Source organism: Crinia signifera, chromosome 8 (genome assembly GCF_055691185.1).
Source record: "Crinia signifera chromosome 8, ASM5569118v1, whole genome shotgun sequence".
In the NCBI taxonomy this organism is placed as follows: Eukaryota; Metazoa; Chordata; class Amphibia; order Anura; family Myobatrachidae; genus Crinia; species Crinia signifera.
This window is the reverse complement of record NC_139224.1, coordinates 53,080,450-53,101,229: the sequence shown is the minus strand read 5'-3', so window position 1 is coordinate 53,101,229 and position 20,780 is coordinate 53,080,450. Positions and strand designations below refer to the sequence as shown.

The following is a 20,780-nucleotide window of genomic DNA, read 5'->3' as shown; positions in this document are numbered from 1 at the left end:
GAAAGTATAATAATGAGATTGGTTGTCGATAACAAAACATAGTAAGAAGTGGTAGGGATAATATGATATAAAACAAAATATGATCAAAATCTGCACATGACATGTTTAGGATAAGTTGGGGTGTCAAAATCTCAAGGCCATTCATTCACATCTGTGATCATCTAAGGATTGCCCATCATACATCTGGGAGAGGTCATATTTTTGGAAAGAAGTATCCTTTGTTATCCAACATGTTTATATTGGGGTGTGTCCACTGCTATACAGGAACTAATTCATTTATGTCATTACACTAACTTGATTTGTGCATTTGGCCTGTTCTCAGATCTGAAAAATCATTTAAAATGTACTATCTGCTAGTGTTGAAAATTGTACGTACGCCTGGTATGACACCAATACCTTCACGACCATATAAATAAAAGAGTCAATGAGTCAGGAAATGTTTAGAAAATCTTAAACATCAAGTTTGAGCACATATTCATGTGAGCTTCTGCCTAGTCAATGAGAGCTTGTTCATTTCAGCCCCTGCCTAGTCAGTGAGAGCTTGTTCATGTCAGCCCTTGCCTAGTCAGTGAGAGCTTGTTCATGTCAGCCCTGCCTAGTCAATGAGAGCTTGTTCATGTCAGCCCCTGCCTAGTCAGTGAGAGCTTGTTCATGTCAGCCGCTGCCTAGTCAGTGAGAGCTTGTTCATGTCAGCCCCTGCCTAGTCAATGAGAGCTTGTTCATGTCAGCCCCTGCCTAGTCAATGAAAGCTTGTTCATGTCAGCCCCTGCCTAGTCAGTGAGAGCTTGTTCATGTCAGTTCCTGCCTAGTCAGTGAGAGCTTGTTCATGTCAGCCCTTGCCTAGTCAGTGAGAGCTTGTTCATGTCCTATTCTGCCTAGTCAAGGATAGCTTGTTCATGTCAGCCCCTGCCTAGTCAATGAGAGCTTGTACATGTCAGCCCCTGCCTAGTCAATGAGAGCTTGTTCATGTCAGCCCCTGCCTAGTCAGTGAGAGCTTGTTAATCTCAGCCCCTGCCTAGTCAGTGAGCTTGTTCAGGTCAGCCCGCCTAGTCAATGAGCACTTGTTCATGTCAGCCCCTGCCTAGTCAAGGATAGCTTGTTCATGTCAGCCCCTGCCTAGTCAGTGAGAGCTTGTTCATGTCAGCCCCTGCCTAGTCAATGAGAGCTTGTTCATGTCAGCCCCTGCCTACTCAGTGAGAGCTTGTTCATGTCAGCCCCTGCCTAGTCAATGAGAGCTTGTTCATGTCAGCCCCTGCCTAGTCAGTGAGAGCTTGTTCATGTCAGCCCCTGCCTAGTCAATGAGGGGTTGTTCATGTCAGCCCCTGCCTAGTCAATGAGCACTTGTTCAGGTCAGCCCTTGCCTAGTCAGTGAGAGCTTGTTCATGTCAGCCCCTGCCTAGTCAGTGAGAGCTTGTTCATGTCAGCCCCTGCCTAATCAGTGAGAGCTTGTTCATGTCAGCCCCTGCCTAGTCAATGAGGGGTTGTTCATGTCACCCCCTGCCTAGTCAATGAGCACTTGTTCATGTCAGCCCCTGCCTAGTCAGTGAGAGCTTGTTCATGTCAGCCCCTGCCTAGTCAGTGAGAACTTGTTCATGTCAGCATCTGCCTAATCAGTGAGAGCTTGTTCATGTCAGCCCCTGCCTAGTCAATGAGTGCTTGTTCATGTCAGCCCCTGCCTAGTCAGTGAGAGCTTGTTCATGTCAGCCCCTGCTTAGTCAATGATCACTTGTTCATGTCAGCCCCTGCTTTGTCAGTGAAAGCTTGTTCATGTCAGCCCCTGCCTAGTCAGTGAGAGCTTGTTCATGTCAGCCCCTGCCTAGTCAGTGAGAGCTTGTTCATGTCAGCCCCTGCCTAGTCAGTGAGAGCTTGTTCATGTCAGCCCCTGCCTAGTCAGTGAGAGCTTGTTCATGTCAGCCCCTGCCTAGTCAAGGATAGCTTGTTCATGTCAGCCCCTGCCTAGTCAATGAGAGCTTGTTCATGTCAGCCCCTGCCTAGTCAATGAAAGCTTGTTCATGTCAGCCCCTGCCTAGTCAGTGAGAGCTTGTTCATGTCAGTCCCTGCCTAGTCAGTGAGAGCTTGTTCATGTCCTCTTCTGCCTAGTCAAGGATAGCTTGTTCAGGTCAGCCCCTGCCTAGTCAATGAGAGCTTGTACATGTCAGCCCCTGCCTAGTCAATGAGAGCTTGTTCATGTCAGCCCCTGCCTAGTCAGTGAGCTTGTTCATGTCAGCCCCTGCCTAGTCAATGAGAGCTTGTTCATGTCAGCCCCTGCCTAGTCAGTGAGCTTGTTCATGTCAGCCCCTGCCTAGTCAGTGAGAGCTTGTTCATGTCAGCCCCTGCCTAGTCAGTGAGAGCTTGTTCATGTCAGCCCCTGCCTAGTCAGTGAGAGCTTGTTCATGTCAGCCCCTGCCTAATCAGTGAGAGCTTGTTCATGTCAGCCCCTGCCTAATCAGTGAGAGCTTGTTCATGTCAGCCCCTGCCTAGTCAATGAGGGGTTGTTCATGTCAGCCCCTGCCTAGTCAATGAGCACTTGTTCATGTCAGCCCCTGCCTAGTCAGTGAGAGCTTGTTCATGTCAGCCCCTGCCTAGTCAGTGAGAGCTTGTTCATGTCAGCATCTGCCTAATCAGTGAGAGCTTGTTCATGTCAGCCCCTGCCTAGTCAATGAGTGCTTGTTCATGTCAGCCCCTGCCTAGTCAGTGAGAGCTTGTTCATGTCAGCCCCTGCTTAGTCAATGATCACTTGTTCATGTCAGCCCCTGCTTTGTCAGTGAAAGCTTGTTCATGTCAGCCCCTGCCTAGTCAATGAGAGCTTGTTCATGTCAGCCCCTGCCTAGTCAGTGAGAGCTTGTTCATGTCAGTTCCTGCCTAGTCAGTGAGAGCTTGTTCATGTCAGCCCCTGCCTAGTCAGTGAGAGCTTGTTCATGTCAGCCCCTGCCTAGTCAGTGAGAGCTTGTTCATGTCAGCCCCTGCCTAGTCAAGGATAGCTTGTTCATGTCAGCCCCTGCCTAGTCAATGAGAGCTTGTTCATGTCAGCCCCTGCCTAGTCAATGAAAGCTTGTTCATGTCAGCCCCTGCCTAGTCAGTGAGAGCTTGTTCATGTCAGTCCCTGCCTAGTCAGTGAGAGCTTGTTCATGTCCTCTTCTGCCTAGTCAAGGATAGCTTGTTCAGGTCAGCCCCTGCCTAGTCAATGAGAGCTTGTACATGTCAGCCCCTGCCTAGTCAATGAGAGCTTGTTCATGTCAGCCCCTGCCTAGTCAGTGAGCTTGTTCATGTCAGCCCCTGCCTAGTCAATGAGAGCTTGTTCATGTCAGCCCCTGCCTAGTCAGTGAGCTTGTTCATGTCAGCCCCTGCCTAGTTAATGAGTGCATGTTCATGTCAGCCCCTGCCTAGTCAATGAGCACTTGTTCATGTCAGCCCCTGCCTAGTCAGTGAGAGCTTGTTCATGTCAGCCCCTGCCTAGTCAGTGAGAGCTTGTTCATGTCAGCCCCTGCCTAGTCAGTGAGAGCTTGTTCATGTCAGCCCCTGCCTAATCAGTGAGAGCTTGTTCATGTTAGCCCCTGCCTAATCAGTGAGAGCTTGTTCATGTCAGCCCCTGCCTAGTCAATGAGGGGTTGTTCATGTCAGCCCCTGCCTAGTCAATGAGCACTTGTTCATGTCAGTCCTTGCCTAGTCAGTGAGCTTGTTCATGTCAGCCCCTGCCTAGTCAGTGAGAGCTTGTTCATGTCAGCCCCTGCCTAGTCAGTGAGAGCTTGTTCATGTCAGCCCCTGCCTAGTCAATGAGAGCTTGTTCATGTCAGCCCCTGCTTAGTCAATGATCGCTTGTTCATGTCAGCCCCTGCTTTGTCAGTGAGAGCTTGTTCATGTCAGCCCCTGCCTAGTCAATGAGTGCTTGATCATGTTAGCCCCTGCTTAATCAGTGAGAGCTTATTCACATCAGACTTGTCAATGAGAGCCTGTGCATATGAAATTCTTTGTCTTGCCAATCTTTACTTGTCAGTCTGGACACAGAATCCAATATTGATGTTGATTGATGTACCTAAAATGGTAGCAAATGAAATGTACATCACACTGCAGTACAGAAGAAGGAAGGAAAGGAAAAGAGCCTTATATCTACTGATTGGAAGCCCCCAGAAATAGATTGCCACTTCGAAGGTATAATGCGTGTCGGGTCACGGTCCATCACTTTCCTTTGTCAAAATTCCAGATACTGTTGTTCCAAACTAGGTTTTGTTTTGGTGAAAGAATAGCAATACCATAATCCTTGTTGGGCAGCAATATTTTCAGTTGTCACATGACCTGTCAGCAAAGTGCATCATGGGCCTCTTTATGGCGTTTGGTTATGCCAAGATGTTGAGTAATTCTTTATTTGATCATGACTTAACTCTTACTAGGCATCAGCTGTTAACAGGGTACAGACCATTCTAAACTAGGACATAGACTTATTCCACAGAAGGCTGTAGCAGTGTGGGTATAGTGGTAGTTTATTGGGGATTTTTTAAATATTTAAAATCAATATTTTCCTTTCTGCCATTCTTCCTTAATACAATACTATAAGATCATGTTTACATGTCATACCATGCATAGCGAACCTAAAAGCTTGTGTAAAATTCAGCCAGGCAAAGCCATAAGGAGTTCTTCATGTTAGTAAATACTGTAGCATCAATTGCTTTGTATACATCATGATAGAATTTACAGTAAAATCAATAATCAAGACAACACAAGAGATGTAAAAAAATATATATAAATAATCGAGGCTGTGCAAAAGCAGCAAGCGCTATTAGGCCACAGGCTTACCTCAAATTAGATAGCAAATTTGAGGTTTTATCATGCGGCATGCATGCATGGGCAACTGAAGCAAAAATGTGTGTATTCTACATATGCTTGTATTAGAGACTCGAAATGTCCAATAAATCACCTCACTATTTTGTCCCCCATCATGGACAGAATGTTGAATGTCGCATTTTCGCTGTGAACTTGACCGGTCAATGTGAGTCAAACTAGTGGAGAATCTGCTGACTGAGGACTGATCTATAAAATAGAAATTGATCAGTCATTCATTCATTAATTATGGCAGACAAATACTCAGAACAATATTTGTCTCAGACTTACGGAATGCAAATTTAGCTATTTAGGTTAAACATTACTTTAATTAAGCTGTAATTAACTTACATTTAATGTACCAACCACACCCAACAATTATGAAGAAACGCATTCTGTACTGAATTTAATACATGCAAAGAGAAGTCTGGGACTAAATTTTCACCTGTAATTTTGCACTAAAGTAGCAATCCCACCGTCTCCTTATTTTAATATTTAAAACCTTTTAAGTATGCATCTGTAATTATTCTTAGCGGTTGTCCTACAGAACATGATCTTCTTTCCAAAATATTATCTGGAGGGTACAAGTAGCTGAATTCTCAATGTTGTGGACATTGTGTATCATGTGTATATGTATAAAAAATGCTAACTGTAATATGGGCCTGTTCTTGAGATGTGGACTATATCAATATCTATTTTTCAGAGAACTAGGAGAGAAAACAAAAATACAAAAATGATTGATTCATTAAATGAACACGTGTAAGGCAACACAATTTCTAAATAAAAAATGTGTTGCAAATTGGTACAGATTTTAGAGCAATAAATCAAACCAATAAAAAATGGGTACTTGTTTCCTAGCACGGCGCCCATCGCATACCATGGCATAATGTATGCGATGCTCGAGTAAATGACCCGGAATGTACAATTAAATATCACATAGCATCGCTTGCCAGCAAATGGCATGCGATGCGATTTTTAAATGTACAACCACCCTGATGGGTGCTTACAATGTTAATTGCACCCCCATTGTCAACGCCACCCCCCACTATCAACGCCAACCCGAAGCATGGCGAGCGCAGCAGTACGCATCCTCCGACCTTTTCATACCCCCACCATTCACATCGGCGTGGAGTTGATTTTAGATAGTGTGGCAAGCGCAGCAAACCCCGGGTGGGGACGCGGAATACATGTTAAGTAATCCGCGTCCGCTCGCCATGCTTTGGGCTCGGTGGCTCGCTGCGCTTGCCACACTATATAAAATAAACTCCACGCCAACATGGATAGTGGGGGTATGAAAAGGTCGGAGGACGCGTACCGCTGCCGCTCGCCACGCTTCGGGTTGGCGTTGATAGTGGGGGCAGCGTTGACAATGGGGGTGCATTTAACATTGTAAGCACCCATCAGGGTGCTTGTACAATTAAAAATCACATCGCATGCCGCTATATTGCATGCGATGCACTGTGATGGAAATCGGGGGTGCCGTGCTAGGAAACAAGTACCCCAAATTTTTTTTCTGATAAATAGACCATAACCAATGCCCCCAAACAACCCATAATTAACACAAAAGCAGTGCAAGATGGAATTGTCTTTGGGATACATAGTACTTGTACTGTCCATCCCCACATTTGCAGATGTGCAAGTGTGAGACATGTTAGATGGACATATAGCTAATGTGGACACCCCTAGACTCTCCTCAGTGATTTCATAACAAATAGTTTGTTCTTCTGCTTTTTTTTTGGGGGGGGGGGGTTCACTAATTTATAGGTTCACTACTTTTTTTACATTGTGAAAGCTTTTGATTTCAGCTGCCCTTTCCTAAAATGTCTACCCCCTGTACACATCACCTTTAGTAGATGTTGCAGTTGAGAGTACCCCTCCTCCCCTTCACTTTACAAACTTAAAAGGGAAACTTTGTGAAGCAGTGCAGTAGCTTATCAGCTGATAAATAATAAAACTTGCTTTCCCGGGAGCCTTGCCTGCCTACAGCCTAACCATTAGATCTCCAACATAAAATGGCACTTATATAGGGATTTCTATAGGATCCAAAACATGTTCTGATTTGAACGAGGTGGGAAAGGCCGAGCCACAGCTGTGAAATTCACATATTTCAAATGAAAATATAAATCATGGTTGTGTTTCAGGTGCTTAAGGGCCTGATTCAGAACAGTTTGTTGAAGCGATTGCTGTGGCTATCTTTTGCCCTTCGCAATTGCGACGATAAGCTATTATGAGTAGAAGCCAACCTGGGCACAGATACGCCCACTGCTGTCACATCATTTTCATCCAAAGGCTTACAAATGCAGAAATATTAGTGCCATCGTTGGCAAAGCGGGTCATCGCACAGATTGTTAGTGCCTTAGAAACTGTGCAGGCTGAGCTGCTCTCCAGGGACGCAAAGGGATCTCCAGTAGCAAGTGAGTTGGCAAAGACTAATTTATGCTCGCCCAGAAAGGGCCGTCTGATAGGCTATGAAATGCTTGCATTCACCTGACCACTCCACATTCTAACCCCCAAAAGCTGCCAACGGTCACTGACTTTGTGAGTGCTATCACAATTCGATCACCGTGGCTCTGGCACATAAGGCCTAAGTAAACATGGACCATTCTGTGTACAATAGCCACTTTGCGGCTGCATCTGAATTAGGGTCACTGTTTACTTTAGTAAATATAACCCTTGGTCCTTTTATAAGACCCTTAGCACCTCCATGCCTTGTGTACCTCCAGCAAATTCCCCGCATCTTAGTCTTACTCCTCTTAGTGGCTCTTCACTTCAGCGGAGGGGACAACATGACATCACATATGCAGTGCCAGAGGAAGAAGCTGCTGGGACATGCTTTTCTGTTAGAATTACTGATTAGGACTGTGGTAGAGGTGGAACATTTATATCACCTTTTAAACTTGATTAACTGTTTTACAGCATGAGATGGGGCCACCTGCTGAGATTTATAGACTTTGGGCATGCTGTAAGGCAGATCATACCAGGGCAGCACTAGGGACGATCAGATATATTTACAGGCAAATTGAACACAATTAAACGGTTTAGAAAATGTACAAGTCTAGGGTGGCCTCAGATACTGTCCCGCTGCGTCTGACCCGAATTGTGTGGCTCTGTGGCAGTGTGTGGTGTCATGTGATGTCAGAGGTCACATTGCACAGCATGTCTGTTACACTGCCTACTAACTGCTACACCACCTGCTCCTGCCCGCCGCACAGCCTGGTTCCTGCTTGCTACCACCAGGTAAGTGACACTGCGCTGCTTCTAGTTTGGGGGGAAGAGATTGAATTCCAGTTTGTCATTACAGTTATTAACAAACCCAAACCTGGGTATCCCGGGATTGAGTATTTTTTCCAATCCTGAATATCCGGACTGAAAAAATGCCTGGGGATTGACATATAGAGGTTACTGTGGCTAGTCTAATAAGCATGGGTTCTTCATAGCAGCAAAACACCACACACAGTATAAAAACGTCAACACAGGTTACAGCATAATTATGTAGCTGGGGACTACAGAAATCTGCTGCCAGACTAATGTATTCCAGTTGGAGTAAGCTGCCGGCTAATGCAGGATTTTCACATTGGATCTGTGATTTCTTTTTCCACTGCTGCTGCGTTTTTTTATTTTAATGCAAGATGCTGCATGTGTGGACAAGTGCAGGGTACAGCACCTCCTAAGGTCACAATACATCCATACAAACAGCCTTAAAAGCAGTCTAGGTATATACTGAATTTCACATAGAAATATATAAATTTCAATTCCTTTGCTTAAATAAGACATATTTGTCTTATAACAGGATACCTATTGGTATTCATTTTCCTGCTCCCTGATGTCTCACAATTAACATTGTGACAGCATTTTCTTAAACGCATGCATGTCCTAGAATACCATTGTCTCTAGCATTACCTTACTCATTGACATTTTTGCTCGTTGTGTACATCAATTCTTCCATTTCTTTTGTTTTGGCATGTGTTTTTACTAACATTTTTACTACCACTAGTGACACACAAACGGGTAGAAGTCATAATGATGGGAAACCTGAATTAAAAGTCAGTGCCTCTGCCGCAAGAGAGCTGCTACAGTGTAAGTAACAATACCTTAGCCGTCAATCTTCGTGATAAATAGATCTATCGCTCATAACTAGCTTTCGAATTAAAGTGGACTTAGGACAGCTTAACTCTTAAGCCTCGTACACACAGGGCGATCCTGCCTTTTTGGCCGGGCGACCTGCTTCACCATGCTCGCTCGGCACATATCGCAGGTTGCACCGTAATGCTATGGGCTGAGTGATCGTGCTGAGCGGCCTTTACCTATTTTTCATAGGCAATGCCCCGCGATTTAGGGTAAGCCAGTAGTGCAAGGAATAACTTTCCCTGCAGGCGATAGGGATGCACAGGGCTGTGCATCGCCAGTCGGATCCCTTAGAAAAGGAAAGGGACTGAAATCTCCCCATGTGAATGCCCATTTACTGTTAAACTAGAACAGATTTAAAAATATGCTTGTTTTTTCTACCAAGCATCACAATTAATAATAATAATCCACAAATCTTCTTCTCAATTGTGTGAAATATGTGATTTTAAGCTTTGAATTGAATGTATAGATAAGAAATTTTCTCCCACGGGACCCAAAGTTGCTTTACACACATCAAACAATAGTACATTAATACATTGTGCAAGGTATTAGAATGATAAGAAGCTGAAAAACACACAGAAATAATAAAGAACAATAAACCTATAGAGCACAGTAAGAATGATGCAGGCATTTTGTGTAATAACTTCTACCAGTTATATATTCCACCCTAACAAGGTACCAGGTGAGGCAGCCATCTTGAGCCTATGCAGTGCGCATAGGAATACCCTAGGTGGAATTGGTCATTTCTAGAAAAAAAAAATACACAAAATGGGGTGATTGCAGCACAAAGACACCAGCAACAGATGGATCCATGTATTTTTCATCCCATCCACGAACGCACCAAGTGAGGCAGCCATGTTTGGCACTCTAAAAAAGGTTATGCAGTGGGAGATAAGCTGTACAAGCACCTGATGTATATATGGGATAATGGATATATCATATATGAATAATATAACACATGTATCAGACTATTGATACCCTGGACTGTGGGGATTCCAGTGAAGGCATTTGCAGTGATATCGGGATTTCGGCACCAGTGTTGTGGCCACTGATTGGGATTCTGATGCCGGGACAATATGTAATAATTCACAATTATTCTATGTGCAATGGTCTACTTTCGTTGGACAAAACTAGTATTCACACAGATCCCAACTGAACCCATGACCCAGCGCTGAGGCAATGACAACCACACAGCAACCGCAACATCAAATTATTTGCCAAATGTAATCGGATGTGAGAATAAAAAAAAGTGAGAGATTTTGGGTGAGTTTTCCCATTTCTTTAAAGCGGCAATCATGTACATGGCAAAATCAACCTGGTTTTTAAGTGTAAATGATTGCCGCTTTAAAAAAATAATAAATGGGAAAACTCTCCCAAAATCTCTCCCTTTCTGATTCTCACACCCGATTACATTTGGCCCTATATGTCTTAAGTGGGTGTGCAAAATCTTCTTGTGTGTAACTCTTCTTATTTTCCCCAGTACTAATTAGTGCCTCTCAAAAAACAAAGTGGAAAGAGGAATAAAGAAAGGTACAAAATAAAAGGGAATTCAAGTCTGCCTGTCACTCACACACAGAAGGCAATAATTACAAACTCAAGAGTATTGTTCCCAAAAATGGTCATCTCCATTGTGTTTAGGTGACAGGTCCACTCTAAAAGTACATGAAAGCCAAAAGATGTTGTGTGTGTATGAAATTAGATTCATGTTAAATGGGTCTCTTACAGTGTCCAACAGTGAAACATTAAGGGGTACATTTACTATAGCTTCTAAAAAAGGTGAAGTTGTCCATAGCAACCAGACTTTGTCTACCATTTTCTAGGAAGCAAAAGAGAAATGATAGAATCTTTTGAGAAGCTTTAGTAAATGTACCCGTGAGAGAAGAAATTTGTTAGAACTGGTGATTGTACATTTGATATGAGTGATTTATCATGATTACCTTGACTGGCGACAACAGGCCGAGAAAGAGGAGAAGAGGGAGCGTTTGCAGGGAAAGAGGAGCTGGCAGTAGGGAGCCGGAAGTCCTCACTCATCTGACAAATAAAGTGATAGAAGACAGCATGACATGAGCAGGAAAGCACTCAACAATAAGCAAGAAAACGATTAGAAGCACTCTCCTTACATACTGTATAGAACCCAGTAAAGTTTAATAAAAATCGGATCATGACAGTGCAACCTTTAAGTGTCATATCCCGTACACATGGTGCGATTCTCACTAACATTCAGTCGATTTTGACAGCCACATTCGATGCAGATTCAATCCCGATGCACATTCCTGTTTAGTCTATATCAAATAGAAAAATAAACTCTGCAGACAAGACTATATAGTACAGATCTGTACTATGTAGTCAAAATTGAATGCGTTTTGCTTGCCGTGCAATTTGATCCCCATGCAATCACAAGGAAATTGCACTGTGTGTACACCCTTAATGATCTCGCAATCAGGGAAACTGTTCATTGCACAGATTTTATTTTTCTTTACAGGCCAACATTGTTTTAAAAACTCTATATTTAAAAAAAATTACCTTTGAAGAGCCATTTAAACAGAATGAGAGAACTGGCATTCATTGTTGTCTAAGTACATTTTGTATTTACTCTAATATTAAATACAAAGTTATTTATTAACAATCCTTTATAAAGCACCTACAGGTTACATATCTAGAGTCCAGTAATGACTTCTTTCCCCTCTGTACACAGTTTGCGGACATCGCTGATGTCTCCGACATCCATCATGGAAGGCCAGTGATGTCAGGAAGATGACAAGTCAAGACATGTGGTTCCTTTTTGCGACTTAAGTGGTTTTAAAAGGAAGCCAAATATAAACGGGAAGGAGGAAAGAGGAAACGATAAATACACTTGCAGACCTACACAAATATATGTGATGGGAAGAAAGCGGCTTTGGGGGATACTGAGCTGTGTAACAGAATCTCCTGGTTTGTGTCAAATCTACTTTAAAATCCAGTGCGCTAAAAGGCAGCAGCATGCTGATGTTTCACTATAATGGATGGTAGCAGCATTCAAATGGGAATTCAGAGGAACATTTCTTATAGGAACTGTGCCTGCTTTTTGTCTGCTGTGATTTATTCGCTATTTGCCCTAGAAGTAAGAGCTGGCAAAATCATAAATAATTGCCTAGTGGATATCAGAGCTCTGGTTGCTATGTCATTAAATGCAGTCAGGGTCATTAATATCGCATGAATAATGTTTTCCTTGTGAGCAGTTTGTTGCATGCTTTATTTAAATCAAGAACTTATGTGTGTTCTGGTTTGGTGTGTGCGGGGCTAGCAATGACTACACTCCTGGGTCCGAACCATCACTGAACCTGTGCGGATGGTCCTAGTTCCATCAGATTTTCCAGGGTAACCAAACAAAGTGAAAAGCTAATCGGGCCATATTCGGCGGGGATCACCGAAAACAAGTGATCCTCACCGTTTAACCCCCGCACCGGCCACTCACCCTATTCTACATTCAGGGGGAATCCTCGCTGTCATAGGACAGCACGGATTCCTCCAAACAGCGAGGCTTGTGGCTAATGCAGGGAGCATGCTGCATTTAGCCACGAGACTCACTGTTCTAGCGGTCGCACGCACCGTTTCCCTGTCACTGCAAAATCCTAGGGGGAAATGGCGTGTGCAGGGAGTCCGTTATATACTGACCCTGCGAGCTGTGACAGCACTGCACGCTGTCACAGCTCACAAAAAACATTGAATACACCCCATAAACTGTCTCACACCATTGGGGCAGGTGACCTAAGTTTGTCCATCCCGGTCATGGAAAAATAAGGTGGAAAGCCCAAATCGCAGGTTTCCTCAAGCCTAAACTCCACTACAGTAATTATTTAATGTGTATCTGGAAGTCCCCAAATGTATTGCACTATAAAATGAATCTATTAAATCAGATCAGCCATTAATGAAAATATGATTTTATGTTATTTCTTCAAATAACGCAAAATGCTAGAAAAGAGTATAATTTCATATATTTTTATTTCTCTAATGGCAGTAATATACAAAACATCACAACATTACATACAATATTAAACAGGTACAAAAGGCAAGAAACACAAACTCACACATACTTTTTCATCTGACAAGTTCATACATTCATTATGATCATTATTATCAAGTTTAGTTTGCATACATACATTATCAATTACAGCACCATTAAATCAAATATAGCAAAACAGCATGAAGTAACAATAAATTGGATGTTCAATCTCTAACAGTTGTTACTCCTCAAAAAAAAAAAGGAAACAAAATATCCTCTGCCAAACTCAAATGACTCCATAGGATCAGAGGTCACCTCTGGACCATGTTGGTTTCCAGAAGTGAGAGCAGACAGCATGGAGTGCGGCTGTGTGAGTTATTCAAATTAGCTGGAACTGCAATGCTTTATGGAGTGGGTTATAGCAGCAACTGATTGGACAAAAGCCATCCAATCAGACACCACATTTACTCCACACCTCCTATCACAGCATATCAAGTCTTTATAGCAGTTTAAGTCCTCCTGCAGATTTCAAGCTCTTCACTTTCCACCTTCTTTAATATAGTAAACAATGATGAAACAGGATAACATTCTCCTACTTTACAGGTCACTACCTAAACTGGTCAAACCAAAATTATGTCACCAAACCTAATAGGACCCCAACCACTAGTGTGATTTGGCCACTTTCCATCTGACTTCGAGCTTCTGGAACAAGGGATCGAATGAAAAAAGTGCCATATTGCTGCAATTTCCTCTGACTATGATCCGAGGCACGTTATGGTTCTCCTTAGATCGGAGTAGCAGATTGTCATGGCTACCACAAATATTTATCATATTCCACAGCCATGACGGGGATCGCATACAATACAGGTTATGCAGATGGTCCGCATAAGATGTATCGTATGTGATCCTGCTGCTCGGGAGATGCCCGTTGGTGGAGTATACAGACTTTGTACAGTTTCTAATTCTATTTGTCAAGAAGCACAATGGCAGCACAGTTTAGTGTATAAATAAATGTATACAATTACTCTGCACAAATCACACTAGGCCTGATTCAGAGGTGCACGTAATGGTACCGCATGCAAGTGACCAGTGTTTTCAGTCTGCATATGCACCTGAGGTCGATATTGCATGCGGATACATGGGTGGGTAGCTGAACGCAGGTGTGTCGTGGTTAGAGAATGCATCTTGTTGCAGTTACACCGACACCAGTGGCTATGGTCAGATTGTGGCTCCGTAGGATTGGTGCAGTGTTCAATGGTGTCTTAATATGCACAGCGACGCGTGGTCATCTTAACAGGAAGACCATTGGCAGCAGCAAAACCATACAGATGCAGTTGCAACAGCACCTGAGTCCACTCTGAATCAGGCCACTGCCTCACATTGTAAAAGTCAGATACTGTATGTAAGAGTGTTAAACAGTGCTGGGAACTGCACAATGTAGTTTTCTTCCTGGACTGTGCAATATACAGATTTAACAGCGTTAAAATATAGAACAGGAAACTTCAGAACTTCTGTGTTCTCTTTCTTCAATAAAGTAATTTATACTATGAGTAAAATATATATATATTTATTTATTTGTACAACACTATACACTCCACTCACTCACTATATACTTATACTAGCCAGTGAGCTGAACATAAAAGCTGAGACATACAAGTGTTTTACATAATAAGGCACTTTAAATACAGCTCTCACCACAACCTAACATGAGGTAAATCTAAAATCATAAGACAATAAAACATTTTTAAGCCATTATTTACTAAGAAAACATTAGCCAACATGAAGAAAACCATTTAAAAAACTGGGGGATTATAGATCTACCCCTCTGGTTTGTACACCCAAACTCTTCCAGATCAACAGATAATGTAAGATAGGTGTTATTTATAAAATTTCCAATCATTTATTCGTCATCACAAGTGCTGCCACCTCTGCAGAAGTGCAGAACCTTTGGCAGCTGGATCTGATGCATCAGACTATAAGTGAATAGGGAAGACAGAGGGTGTGTATGAATAACCACACACATCCAGAGAGTGCCACACAATTGTTATTGATTTATTAATACATACACAAAATAAAAATATACCAAAAAGGGGGGAAATGGGAAATAAAACCTCTGCAGCAGTAGGTACTGCAGTTCCTTCCGGAGGGACCCTGAATTTGGAGATCAAAACCCATCAAATGGTCTCATAATAGCAACAGGGTGCTGCCATAGACAACATATATGAGCCAATAGTATCAAGGGGAAGGGGGGGGGGGACTTTCTCTTTGCTGGTGCGCTGAAGACATTCTGTATGGTGCTAGCAAACAACCTTTCCTTTCCCTTTCTTGACTCTATAATAATAATAATAATAATATTTATATAGTGCTTTTCTCCCAATAGGACTCAAAATGCTTTACCATTGTCTTTACAGCTCGTAATACAAAACAAGCTTAACAGTGGATGTCAGTGAAATGCTTGAGTAAATAGGTACGTCTTTAGTCTATTTTTAAAGGATTCTACAGTGGGGGCTTCTCGCACTGTGCGAGGAAGAGAGTTCCATAGAGTTGGAGCAACAAAGTTGAAAGCTCGACCCCCAGATGAATTCAGGGAGATTCTGGGTACTGTTAGTAGTCCTTCTTCAGTGGATCGTAGTGATCGAGTAAAAACAGTAAAGAATCAGAAGCTGCTGAAGGTACCTTGGGCCCTGGTCATGTAGGGCCTTGAAAGTGAGTAAGCCAATCTTGAAATCGATTCACCATTTTAAGAGTAGCCAGTGAAGGGCGTAGAGAATGGGAGTTATGTGGCAGGAGCGGGGCTGGTTAGTTAATAGTCTGGCGGCTGCATTTTGTACCAGCTGCAAGCGGTGCAATTCTTTTGATGGGAGACCCAGGTAGAGAGCATTGCAGTAGTCTAGTCGTGATGATATAAATCCATGAATGACTTTAGGCAGGTCTTCTGAGGGAATTAAGTGCTGATTCTGGCTATGTTTCTCAGATGAAAAGAATGAGGATTTGAATTGATTGTGACGGACACCTGATGTTTAAGTGTCAGGCCACTATCCAGGACAACAGCAAGATTCCGTTTTTTAGTGCGGTGCCCAGCTTAAGACCTGTCAGTTGGCTATGCTGCAGTCTTGTCCTGTGATTTATCATCAGGACTTCTGTTTTATCTGGGTTCAGTCTCAGCCAACTGGCACTCATCCACTGCACTTTAGAAAATGATAGACAGAATCTGATTGGTTGCTATGGGCAACATCACATCATTTCCGTTTTAGAAGCTTTAGTAAAATTACTCCTTGGAGTCCATAAATAAAAGGTGGGGGATATGATTTACAGATGGAAAAACACTAAGATGGTATGACAATCTTCCCAGCATATTCACCCTAAAATCCCCTTCTCTAAAAAAAAAAAAAAAACATTTAGTATAGGTTTAGGATCATTAGTTTAAGGTGGACATTCAATCTCCCGCCGCTATTCCCGACAGGGGAAATAGTGGAGGGGCCCTATTCAATGTTGTCTTTCTCGACAGCATTGAACAGGGATCTTGGCAGAACAGGTCCAACGTTAGAAGCAGTCAGGCCCGTTCTGCCAAGAATGGTCTTGGATTGGCGAGCTCCTGGCCGCAGCTCAACGATCCATGGCCATATCTCACGGCCACACACCCTTTTTGGTGTTTGGCAGGTGGGACATTGAATCCCGCCTGCTGATTCTTAGTCGAGCCAACTGAGAATGGGACAGGGTCACAGCAATTGGGCCAGCCCAACAGTCATGACCCTGGATTGAATATCCCCCCCCCAAGACTGAACACACATAGGGGCCAATGCAGACCCATTTGTTACGGTCAAATTTGTCCCCGTCCGCGATGCTCAGGGTTTGCGAATGCGCAAACACTGGGAGCAGATGGCTCCGGCGAGTTTCACACTCACCGAGCGGTTTGCTCTGGGAAAGGAGGGCCAGACAGGGCTTCGCCCAGCGTTTTATGGATGCGCTCAAAAAAACGGTAGGTGCGCCCAAGAAAACGCGTGAAAAGGGCGTGCCCCTAAGAACACAGGTGTATCGGTGTAAATTTGGCGGATATCGCCCAGAATACAAGTCAGTCTAGACTGACTTTTATTACCGAAAAATAATTAGATGACGAGCGACTCTACTGCGTTATGTAACATGAAGAAAGGGGCACAAGTGTGTAATGTGACCAATCCCCCTTCCCGCAAATCCATGCCCTGCTTTTTGGAAACTACTACAGTGCGCAGTGTTCCTATTCAGAATATTGGGAGGACCAAAATGTCTAGTTACGGGAGTGTAAGTGACTATAACCGTAGAAAGGTTGTTAATGCCAGATAAGGCAGTTTCAGTAACTCAGAAAGTGCTGGAATGTTCACATAAAACAGTGTCTAGAGAAAAAACATTCAGAGACATCCAGAGAGCTGCAGTTCGGTGGACGAGAAAGCCCAGTCAGTAAGATAAGTCAGTGGAGAATGGTCAGACTGGTTCAAACAACAGGAAGGAGACAATAGGGGAAATTTACAAAAATGTGTATTCTACTTCACATGTGATGTTGCTATGGGCAACCAATCAGAACAGGTCTACTATTTTCTAGAGAATCTAGAGGGTGCTAGAAAAATAAGAAGTAGATTCTGATTGATTGCCCATAGCAACATCACATGTGAAGTAGAATACACATCTTAGTAAATTTCCTCCAGTATCTCCAGTAACTATTCCTCACCAGGGCCAGATTTCCCACTAGGCACGTGAGGCACGGGCCTATGGGTGGCACCTGCTGGGGGCGGCAAACAGTTGCATGATTTTTTTTTTTCTTTTAAAAATATAATTACCTCACGGAAAGTGCCCACCTACAGCTGTACCTGCGGCACACTAGCGCCGGGGATCGAGTGTTGAACACCCGGCGCCAGAAAGGCAGCCCTTTAGTGCCAGCGAGTCAATGACAGGAGCTTTGCCCTTCCGGCGCCGGGGATCGAGTGCTGCTGACCTGACAGTCAACAGCTTCCGGCGACCATGAGACGAGAACAGCCCTGGCAGAAGGTGCCGGGGACCACAAAATGAGCAGCGGCGGCAGGCGCAGGGGAGGAGGAGAGAGAGAGGAGCAGTTTCAGGTGCCGGGGAACACAAGATGAGCAGCGGCGGCAGGCGCAGAAGAGGAGGAGAGAGAGGAGCAGTGACAGTTGCCGGGACCACAAGAGGAGCAGCGGCGGCAGGGGACAAGGAGAGAGAGGTGCAGCGGCAGGCAGCCCTGTGGCACAGGGATCAACTTCTGCTGAAGACCTGGCGTAAGGGGGATGCCACATTGCTATGCTGGGGAGAGGGAGCTGAAGACCCGGTGGGAAAGCAGCCCTGCAGTGCTGTTGAAGGTACATGCACTGTTTTGGAGTGGGCAGAGCTCTGCCTATCCCCCCTCTCCATCGCTCTCTCTCCTTCTCCCCCTTCTCTCCCCCTCCCTATCTCCCCTTCTCTCCCCCTCCCTCTCTCCCACTTCCTTTCTCTCTCCCCCTCCCTCTCTCCCACTTCCTTTCTCTCTCCCCCTCCCCTCTCTCCCTCTGCCTATCCCTCTCTCTCTCCCCCTCCCTCTTTCCCCGCTCTCCCCTCCCACTATCTTCCCCTCCTTCTATCTACCCCCTCCCTCTACCCCCCTCTTTCCCCCCTCTCTCTCTCCCCTCCTCTCTCTCCCCCCCCTCCTCTCTCTCTCTCTCTCTCTCTCTCCCCCTCCCCCCTTCTCTGTCTCCCTTTTATCTCCCTGCCTATATTGAGGGGTGGGGTGGGGGGGGCGGCAAAAAAAGTGGTGCCTAGGGGCGGACTAACACTTAAATCCGGCCCTGTTCCTCACAACACTAGTATGCAGAAGAGCGTCTCTGAATGCACAGCACGTTTACCCTTAAAGTATATGGGTTACAGCAGCAGAATAATATTCCTGTCATCTAATAACAGGAATCTGATGCTACAAGTGGGCACATGGTTCACAGAACTGGACATGTGCCACCTAGTCTGATGAACCTCAATTTCTGTTGAAAAGTCCAGATGGTGGTGTGTCCAGTTGGTTTATAATGGAATGCATGATGGGCATGTACAGCAACTGTGTGGGGAAGGTTTTCTTTGCATTCATATTGAGCATTGATTAAATGTCACAGCAGTTATAGTACACATTTAATCAATACAGAGCTCAGATACTTCCAGACCCTGCGATTAAGGGGTTTATTTACTAAGATGGGAGTTCTATTTCAGATGGGATGTTGCTATGGGAAACCTCTCAGATACTATCAATTATCTTCTAGAACAGGCATGTCCAACATTGGCCCTCCAGATGTTTTGAAACTACACATCCCAGCATGCTTTGCAATAGTTTTAGCATTCTCTAATAGCAAAACTGTGGCAAAGCATGCTGGGATGTGTAGTTTCACAACATCTGGAGGGCCAACGTTGGACATGCCTGTTCTAGAAGGTGCTGAATAAGTAGATCCTGATAGGTTTCCCATAGCAACATCTCATTTTCAATAGAACTCCCATCTTCGTAAATAAATCCTAAGACTCTAGCAGTTGGTTGTAATAATGGGTAGCACAGAACAGCACATTCTGCCAAATATCCTAATTCTGGTTGTACATGTTTTTATTGAACTGGACCAGAATGTAAAAATGATGTCCACTTTAGGGGCGGTTTATCACCGGCGGGCACCTACCAGTGTTGTATGTGGCATATTACAGGTGCAAGAGGTTGTAGAGCTTTATAAAGAGATAGCAGGCAGGGTTACTGGGGTATAGCTAACAACACCCACTCAGTAGTTGTCAGCACATTCTCCACCATCATGGCCAGGGACAACTCACAGACTGCAGCTACAGTATAGGAGACAGTGCCAAATCTCATCATTACCCCCAGAGGTGTAGTCAAGGCAGTGATCAGGGGCCTTTCCTCTCGCAGAACGCTTCTTCATGTTGGCTTATGTTTTGTATAATAAACAATGGCAAAGTAAAATATGTTACATGCTATCCGTCATAAGGTATCCAGATGGCTGACAGACAATGTCTAAGTTGACAGCCAAAAAGTTGACCCATATTTTTCTTCGTTATTTGGACTTTGTCATGCACAGGGAGGTCGATCGGGACAGGTACATTGTGTTGACCACAGCGGTAGTAGAGTGAGGCACCTGGTACACAAATTGGGGGTCCACATGCTCAGGTTCCACAGGGACACCCCAAAAAAATAATGCAAAAATTCATGTCGATCTTTTCATGCGTCAACCTTTTGCCAAAGTGCCGGTCTACATATACATTGTGTGCTATACCCGTCATAAGAGGGCTAAATCATTAAACACCTTCTTCCCTAGACGGTATATGCCTGGGGAAATCACTGCAATTAAGAGTAACTGACAACAGAAAATTCCGGATACGTACAAACAAAATAAAAAATCAGGACACAACATTTTTAAAACTTGGATGGTTTGTGCTTAAATGTTTTTAGAAGACAAGCTTTGTGTTATACCTTTTTATCAGCATTGTTCAGTTTATTTTTTGCTTCCTTTGCTTTTTGGATGGCCTTCAGCACTTCCACTGTATCCAGCTCCCGCTCAGTTGTGTTGGTGTTGTCCAAACAGACCTGTCAGAAAGAGCTTAGTCAGCAATCCAAATAACAATTCAAACCACATGAGCACAATCTGTCCGTCCCGTACACAGTCTTATTCGTTCTCGTGTGCAGCGGGCCAATTTGGGGTGGACGACAGAATCGTGAGCAAAAGGGTTTGCAATGAGGCATGAATTGGCGATGCCTTCTGGCTAATCCTGTAGCAGGGCCAACCAGAAGGCACAGCAAACAATTGGACTGTGTAAATCGTAGTACAAAGTGCCCGATATTCCCAATTTGCCCGGAAATGACAAA

At 44.0% G+C, this 20,780-nt stretch overlaps 1 protein-coding gene across 3 annotated transcripts in view; it reads right to left on the bottom strand.

Annotated features, from left to right (window-relative positions):
• Window positions 1-20,780, bottom strand: part of NISCH (nischarin) — a 70,078-nt gene that overhangs the window by 20,599 nt on the left and 28,699 nt on the right. For 2 of the 3 annotated variants that reach the window (XM_083156374.1, XM_083156375.1), the window contains exons 12-14: window positions 20,388-20,501; window positions 10,878-10,971; window positions 4,913-5,025 (exon numbers count right to left, since the gene is read on the bottom strand). In XM_083156374.1, the coding sequence (XP_083012500.1) occupies window positions 4,913-5,025; window positions 10,878-10,971; window positions 20,388-20,501 (321 nt within the window). The remainder of the gene's footprint in view (window positions 1-4,912; window positions 5,026-10,877; window positions 10,972-20,387; window positions 20,502-20,780) is intronic. The other variant, XM_083156376.1, reaches the window with a different exon arrangement.